The following is an 8,936-nucleotide window of genomic DNA, read 5'->3' as shown; positions in this document are numbered from 1 at the left end:
GTTCAAGAGTAAGTGTGGGGGAATTTGATAACCATGATTTTACTATACTATTCTCATTCACACAATCATGGTTTGATGTAGTTTTCATATATAGAATCCACATTTACACTACATTTTTATACTTTGTATCAATTTTGGACCTAATTGCAAATTAGTCTATTTTCATGGTATTTGATACTAATATTTGCTTATTATTTTGTAGGCATCAAAAGGGTCATGGACCCGATCAGATCAGGCTGCATTTGGGCTCAAATCAAGGGCTAAACAAGAAGATCAAGCCTCGGAGAATTATAGGCCGTTCATCCAAGATTGAGTAGATCTAAGCCATCCGTTGAAGATCTGGCCGATCCAACTTAAAGGGGAGCAGATCTGAGCCATTTATGAAGATCCAGAAGTTTTGATCCAGATCTGAGTTCATCCAGCCATTGATCCAGCCGGATTAATCTGGACCGTTCATTGAAGACTGGGCTGATCTGGACCATCCAGTGATGATCTGATCGATCCGACCTACAGGAGAGTAGATCCAGACCCTAGATCAACATCAGTACATTCAGATCGGATTTTGGATGACTTTCCACCGTTGATCTAGCCCAAATGAATCTCAGCCGTTGGATCTGAACTGAGGAGGTTTAAAAACCTGCGTGAGAAGCTACAGTAGCTGGGCTCGGCGTGTTCGCGATTTTGCTACAGTGTTTCTCCTTCTTCTTCCTTGCGGCGCCGTTGCTCCCATTCCTCGATCCAGATCCGTGAGCTAGATTTCTTCGACGACAACGATCATCAGCTGCCGGCGTTCATCTTCCGGTGATCAGAGAGTGTTGAGAGAGGTTTCTCGGACGCGACTCAGGTTCTGCTCCCTGTCGCGATTCCGATTGTGGAGGTCTCCCAATCGGCGATTTTCGCATCCCCCAGAGCTTAGAGGGAGGTCTCCTGAGAGCTACTGGACCTTTTCCGATCTTCATTACGCAGCAAAGCTGGGTCGATTTGGCCAATCAATCTGATTTGCGACTCAACAGAACCTGAGCTCTGTTTCTTCGGCCGATGAGGTTTCCAGATGGATGGAGCTTGAACGGAGGTTTCCGTGAGCTGTGAGTGCCCTATGGAAATAGCTAGAAGCTTGTTTGATTGTTGTTGAATGCTTATAGGGGTTCCGAGAGCATTTCTGCTTCACGGCAGATTGTGAGGAGTCTTTGCTACGGGATTTGGATTGAGGGATGTTTAGGGTTTTAGTTTTCTTCATTAGTTGTCTTTGAATTGTCCATGAATTTGCTCAGATCATCAGATCTGATTCTATTCCTTGCTATCTTGTTTTGTTTGAATTTCAATTGCAATTCTATTCTTGATTTCTTGTTTGTAACTTGGATTTCTTTAGATTTCTGCAATTCAAACCCCATGCTTTGCTACTGACTTAGGTATTAATCTAGTTACTGTTTTTGACATAGATAATTCGCTTGTCACAAATTGTTGAGTGTTGTTCATTTAATTCGCAAACCTTAGTTCTATTCGATGGATTTGTTGTCACTGATTGAGCTTTTGAGTTTAATAGTTGAATTTTGTGGTGATTGTGATTATGCTTGAAAATGGAATGTTGAACTTGAGCTTGAGATTTGTTATCTCTGTCCAAGTTTAGTTATTTGAGCTTAAGAAATTGATGGAAATTGTGATTGTGAATTGGAGAGATGGTTATTAATTTATTTGATCCAATGATGCTTAATTGTTAACAACTTGAATTGAAAGAAGTTTAATCATGTTTTGATGAGGATGAATTATCTTTAATTCTGATCTTGAATGAATTAGATGAAGATAAATTGAATTGTAAGTCAAATGATGTACTTAATTGACCTTGTTGACGTAAGAATTTGATTGGAACCAATTCCAGAATGCACACACATATTAGTTATCCTTGGAAAAATACGACTTGGGACTCGTACTACACGCATTTTCTTTAGCTTGAATGGGTTCTAATCTTTATTAATTTGGAGCGCCTTGTGACATGCAAAAAGGTCGACACCAGTGAAGCCAGGTGAAAGTCCTAGTGAGTGAAGCTAGGCAGATGGAAATCCTGGTGAGTGAAGCCAGGTGAAAATCCTAGTGAGTGAAGCTAGGCAGTATGAAAATCCTGGTGAGTGAAGCCAGGTGAAAGACCTAGTGAGTGAAGCTAGGCAGATTGAAAACCCTAGTGAGTGAAGCTAGGTGAAAGTCCAAGTAGGTCAAGAGAGTGACCGGATACTTGGCATGAAAGAAAAGTCCAAGTGGGTCAAAGGGATTGACCGGACACTTGGTGAGGGAGTCCTAGCAGGTCAAGGGAGTGACTAGATGCTAGGCATGACGTACGAACAGGTTAAGTTTGACCGGATGTTGGTTTGGGAGGTTTGGGACTTGGTTTTGGGCAAAAAACCAAGCTCTGGATCGATCAGTGGATCGATCCAGGCTCTGGATCGATCAGTGGATCGATCCAGACCTTTCCCAGTGATCCAGGCTCTGGATCGATCAGTGGATCGATTGGGACGCTGCTGCTTCGCGCGATAAGCGCTGGATCGATCCGTGGATCGATCCAGGCGTTTTTCCAAAGCACAGAGGCGCTCTGGATCGATCAGTGGATCAATCCAAAGCCTCCCCGATCGATTGGGAATAATCGAATCGATTGGGATCCGACCGTTGCGTCGTATTTGAGCCGCAGACGAGCGTTGTCTTCGGCAATCACTTCACAGATTCATTTCAGATCTTCACCAGCTCCTCCACAACTCTTCTCAAGCTCGAGATCGCCAGTTCTTGAAGGTTCTTGGAGGCTCTTCCAAGTCAAGAGGCGGATCAAAGCAAGAAAAAGAAACTAGGGTTAGGGTTTGTGCACTCATTGTAAGCTTGTAAGCTTGTATTTCTTTACTACCCTTTCTTCTTCTTGTATTGAGTCTTGTAGGGCTTCTCCGCCCTTGGTAGTTACCATAAAGGAGAGTTTCATTAGTGGAGGGTGTGTGCGTTGTGTGGATCCTTGGATTAGTCACCTCCTTTGGAGGTGGATACCAAGTAAAATCCAAGTGTTAGCGTTTTTGTATTTGTTTCTTTGTATTTCCGCTGCGCATCCTTGAAGAAACAAGCAACACCGAGCAACGAGCACGCGAAGAGCCTCTAGCTACTTTTCGGTCCTAACAAAGAGATGAAGGAGGATTAGAAGAAATTGATGTGGATGATGTTATTAATAAAATTTTAAAAATATTATATTATTTATTTAGGTTCATCTGTGCATAGAGTATTAGGGTTATTGAACTTTCTATTTCAATTTTATTTTATGTTTTTGATCACTACACATTGACTAAGTCACTGTGGTGTGTTTGGTATTTTGTGGTGTGGTGTGGTGTGGTTCATCTTTGTGTATTTTAACTATCTTCATTATCGTTGTGTATTTTAACTATCTTCATTTTTGTTTAGGTTATTGTTGTGTAATCTCTTAAGTCTTAACTCTTAATTAGTTAATTATTTTGTGTTATAGACTTGTAGTCTTGTAGACCGCATATTAGAATATGGAATTCTGGATTCTGCAGTCTTTGTTAGAATTTATAGACATAGAATCTTCAATTCTGGATTTTAATATGAGTCTTCATTAGAATTTGGCAAAAAATGTGAATTAGTACAGTTTTGTAATGAAGTAATGAATGAGAATAATTATCAGTGATGATTTTTTATATTGATCAATTTGTGTTTTTTTATTTATTTTATTTTTTTACAAGCATGTGGGTTGACTCATTTAATCCGCAGTCCACCTTACATTGAGTTGGGTTGAAAATTTTATAGTTCATCAGGATGGTGGGTTGAGCCGCCCCGCCTTGCTAGATATTGGGTTTTTGGTGGATTGGCCCGCTCCGCTACGGATTGACCCGTTTGACAATTTTATTCTTGGGTGAAATCTTGTTTCTTGACTTTCAAAGAAATAACGTACAACCTTTCGCTCAAGTACTGAAGCTGAATATAAAGCTATAGCTAATATGACGTCAGAAATTATTTTGTTACAATCTCTTCTTTCAAAATTATACTTTTCCCAAACTATTACGCCTAAAATCGATATGATGATATTAGAGTAATTTATTATTTTTTATGTTCGTACCAAGTATGTAGAGATTGATTTTTATTTTGTTCGTGAACGTGTGGCGACTCGACAACTTTCAATTTGTTACACCTCTATTTAATATAAAATTATTGATATATTTATTGAGTCATTATACAAACAACATTTTACCAAGTTAATAGTCAAATTAAACTAAACATTCAGGTATTCTCATTGAGTTTGTCGGGAGGCCAGATCCTCTGGTCTAGAATTTTTTGGACCAGAAGAGGTCCTATTAACAGGTAAAGTCCAGTTCACCCAACCAGTGAATGAGCAAGGGATCAGGACTGAAACAGGAATCCTCTAATCTAGAGGATCCCTGCCCGTTTGTCGGAGGTAATGACAATAATGAAAAATAATCTGATTTTAATCAATTGAAATTTATCATATTTAGCACCACAATCAAGATCGACATCACAATTGAATCAAATAGTAAAAATAATATTTTTAAATTTATTATATTTATTACTCTGCTTATAAATTGTAGGTTATATTTAACTTATATAGATAATTATATTGATTTTAGTAAATAGAGATGAAATCTACTAGTTGTCACAAGAGGGCATGATTAAGCTGCACTGCTTAATCCATGGCTCAAGCAAATGCATCTTCATCAGGTGACATTGTAACCATCAAAATCTCCTGTTTTTTGCTGGAATCTCTATTGGAGGATAGTATTTTCATTTTGTTCTGCGCTGTAGAGAAAGATGCAAGGAGTAAGTTTTTTAGATTCATTTTATTAAAGACAGATTTATTATTACTTTAGGTGTAGTCTGTTCAAAAGTGATTTATTTTCCAAAGCGGGCAGCGTACGTAGGAGACACAATACAGTAGCGACAGTGGTGCATGACAACTACACGGTTCACATTTTGAGTCTTAATTGTTAATGATCTTCAAGTTCTCTTGCTCTCCTCCGCCCTGCCCTGCGCGGCGTCCTTGGCCTTCTGGCCCACCTCCCCCATCCGCCGCCTCACCTGCTCCACCTGCTCTGGCGCCGCCTGCTGCACCAGCGCGCTCGCCTTTCTCAGCAGGTAGCCCAGGGACGAGAGCCCAGCGAGGCCGAGGGCGCCGGAGCCCAGGAAGCCCGCCACCGCCAGGGCGGCCAGCAGCGCCGCCGGCACCAGTACCGGGCTGAACAGCAGGAACACCGGCGTCAGCACGGCGAGGCCGATGAGGGAGCCGACGAGGGTGAGGCAGGAGAGGGCGAGGAGGCTGCCGCCGACGGGGAGCAGGATGGCCACCGCCAGCGCCTGGGGACCGGAGGGGCCCTTGTCCGGCAGGAGGCTCTTTATCGCCTCGCTTGGCGGCTGCTGCTGATGCCTGTCGCGGTCGCCCATGGAAATGGTTGTGTCGACGATTGCAGAGCACTTGGTTACTCCCGATTTTGGAGCAGAAGGGGCTGAGTCAGTGGGTTGATAAAGAAGAGGAAGCGAGTGACGCGTGTGTGGAGGGCGCCCCGTGGAAAGCGGAGCAGGGAGGGCGAGGCATTTGCAGCTTTGCATGGGTTGTCGCCGAGCGTCAAATGGCCATGAAGGACGGTGAACCACTGTAGCTTTGGACGCAACAATCAAGTTGGACGTATTTTAAAAATAAAAATAAAAATAAAAATACAATGAATACAAAAATGGAAGATGAATGTTTTATTAAATGGATGTAGGTATACTTTACAGGTAGGTGTACACGTGTGATTAAGCTAAAAAATTATTTCAATTTTTTTTAAAAAATAATTTCTTTTATCTATAATTGTTTGATTTGCTTAAAAAATAATTTTAGATAAAAATATTATTATTTATTTCTTTTCCTTTTTATTATTTTAGGAAAAAAATCTTATTTTTATTTATTTTAATTTAAGATTATTTTTAACGAGAAAAATTTTACAGTTCAAATTCAAATATTATTTTTTATTTTAATTTAATATTTTTTTCTTCTAATGTTTGTTTTTTTCTTGAATTATGAGTTGAGTTATTTGAAAATAGTAAATTTTAATTTTTCAAATTTTTTATTGATGAATAATATTACGATCTCTCGGTGAGAGTTTTCATGAAGTAAGTTATCATGAAGTAATATAGGAACAATAACAAATAAAATTGGGTGGAAGAAATATGAATTTACATTCATCTTAAAATTAGAGTCTTCTAACATATAAAAAAAAATAATCATCAAAATTCAAATATATCTAATTACATATCCAATTTACTTGCTTCATAACTCATTACACCCTTAGATCATATCACTTCATCCCTCATTCGAACACCGTCTTGCTTGATCAATTCCGTAGTTGGATACTAAATGTGCTCCGTAATCGATATTCCAAGGATGGTGATGAACAACCTATAATTATTATACAAATGTAAGAAACAAACATAAACATAGATATGATTAACAACATGAAAGTTGAAAACATAATATCATACCATTAATTGTTCTGATAAAGATAGTGGAGTCATCACATGTGGTAAAAAGGTAATTCGCTCATCCCAGTATCCTCGTCAACCTGTCCCTAGGTCAATAATATGGAAAAAGTAAATCTCAGATGACTACTAGCCATTAGTACAGGTGGCCAAGATATGGAGAAAGACATATTCAAATACGCCGAGCTTCAACTTGAAAACCTAATATGATAATATCTCATATCTCAATCAGTGCATTGTCCAAGGGGGCGAGAGCAAAGTTATCACAAAATTTTGATCAAGTGGTTGAATAAACACGTTATTGTATTCAATATTTTTGGGTTGAGAGTTTTTTCCTTTGCTCGATTTCATATCTCAATCACTGCATTGTCCGTGATGCACACCACCAGTGCTTGGTGTGCATCACGAATAATTATTAAATCTTGGAAAACAGGCGACTCGAGAAACCCTCGAAGCACAGTCAGAGGTAGGGTGAATCTATTTCAAGGAAACTGCATCCATTGCAGGCCTCAATTCATCCGCTTTGCTCATTTGCTCGGCTGCTCTACCTATTGGCTCAGCCACTCTTCTCATTCGCTCAGCCGCTTTGCTCATTCGCTCTACCCATTTGCTCAGCCACTCTGCTCATTCGCTCATCCGCTCTGCCCATTCGCTCAGCCGCTCTGTTCATTCGCTCAGCCACTCTGTTCATTTGCTCAGCCACTCTAAGTCACACCCCAGAAGAGTCCTTGCCAGAAGAAATTTCGACAGCATCTCCCCTGTACGGGTGACAATCTGAGACATATCTACAATGCCCTCAGGGCCACATATACCTCGACCAACACGGCCGGAATAATAACAATAAAATAACTAAACAACCACGCAATTATATATGTAGCAGCCCACTCGGTTGTACTAAAACCAAAACACAGCGAAAAATGATAGAAAATCAAATACAAAACAAAATACAAGACTACTAGCCGGCTAGGCTTACACAACCATCAAACAACACTCCAGAAACAAAACCGGAGCACAAAGCTAAATACACTGATATATAAAACAAATAAAACATAAATGGAAACGATAAGTCTTCTGATGTGACGTGGGAACCGGCAAACAGGATACTCCAAAAGACTCCATAAACAACCTGGTACCTGAAAAGATAGTGTCCACGGGGGTGAGTTCAACAACTCAGCAGATACCTAGTTGACATATATAGTAAACTATAACAAATGGTAATAACTATGGAGTACAGTTTCCTGGACAAAAGCTGGAAGATGCACAATAGAAAAGGCTGAAGAGAACTGTACTCACCAGAGCCTCCTATCAGAATAATCAGGTCGTCAGACCGAGAGTATCATAAATCCTGTATGCATGTCAAACATATACACCCATCCAAATGCAGCATATAAATGCAACAAACACAATCAGTAAATGCATAAATGCATATGATACTAATAACATGGTCACCCCTGACGCCAGTCAGCCATCTCACACACAATGGTGAGACCGAGTGGGTAGGGCTGTGACAACCGTGCTCTCTGCCGTCACTGCTCCTGATGAGTGACCGAGTGGACGGGATGCTATTGGAGTACACCTATCCTCCTACCCCAAATCATAAATGGGAGAACACAATGCACTCATCTCCCGGTACACGATGACGGGGAGGGATCCCAGCGTGCTACCACGTTGCAGTCACACTACCCATTGTTGATACAGTCTGACCTGGCTGTTGTTTTGATGTTGACACTGATTTAAGTTTGTATTAGATATTAATTAAACTCAGACTGATTGATGATCAAGGTTGATCATGAGGAGAGGAAAAGTCCAAGTACGGATACTTGACACGCGAAGTCGGAGAGGGCTCGGCAGCTCGTTCTCCGGACTAGGTCAGAGAGGGCTCGGTAGCTCGTTCTCTGGACCGGACGAAGTCGGAGAGGGCTCGGCAGCTCGTTCTCCGGACTAGGTCAGAGAGGGCTCGGTAGCTCGTTCTCAGGACCGAACGAAGTCGGAGAGGGCTCGGTAGCTTGTTCTCTGGACTAGGTCAGAGAGGGCTCGGTAGCTCGTTCTCTGGACCGGACGAAGTCGGAGAGGGCTCGGCAGCTCGTTCTCCGGACTAGGTCAGAGAGGGCTCGGTAGCTCGTTCTCTGGACCAGACGAAGTCGGAGAGGGCTCGGCAGCTCGTTCTCCGGACTAGGTCAGAGAGGGCTTGGTAGCTCGTTCTCTGGACCAGGAAGACGTTAGGGTTTAGGGCTGGGAGGCTCTAAAACTAACACAAGACATTGGATCGGTCTGTTGACCGATCCAGTGAAACTCTGGTTGTCTGGATCGGTCGGCAGACCGATCCAGTGATACATGAGTCACCTGATCGGTCTCGTGACCGATCAGTGACCACACAGGAAGTCTCTGTGGGTTATCTGATCGGTCTGGGGACCGATCAGTAACCACAC

At 41.6% G+C, this 8,936-nt stretch overlaps 1 protein-coding gene across 1 annotated transcript; it reads right to left on the bottom strand.

Annotated features, from left to right (window-relative positions):
• Nucleotides 1–4,865: 4,865 nt before the first annotated feature.
• Nucleotides 4,866–5,481, bottom strand: LOC122000404 (oleosin 18 kDa-like). Its single transcript, XM_042554817.1, has one exon. It carries the CDS (start codon nucleotides 5,431–5,433, stop codon nucleotides 4,990–4,992), a length of 444 nt encoding a protein of 147 aa, XP_042410751.1. The 5' UTR covers nucleotides 5,434–5,481; the 3' UTR covers nucleotides 4,866–4,989.
• Nucleotides 5,482–8,936: the final 3,455 nt, after the last annotated feature.

The sequence above is a fragment of the Zingiber officinale genome, chromosome 7A (assembly GCF_018446385.1).
Source record: "Zingiber officinale cultivar Zhangliang chromosome 7A, Zo_v1.1, whole genome shotgun sequence".
In the NCBI taxonomy this organism is placed as follows: Eukaryota; Viridiplantae; Streptophyta; class Magnoliopsida; order Zingiberales; family Zingiberaceae; genus Zingiber; species Zingiber officinale.
Note: the sequence above shows the minus strand (reverse complement) of the source record. Positions and strands in the feature narration are given on the sequence as shown.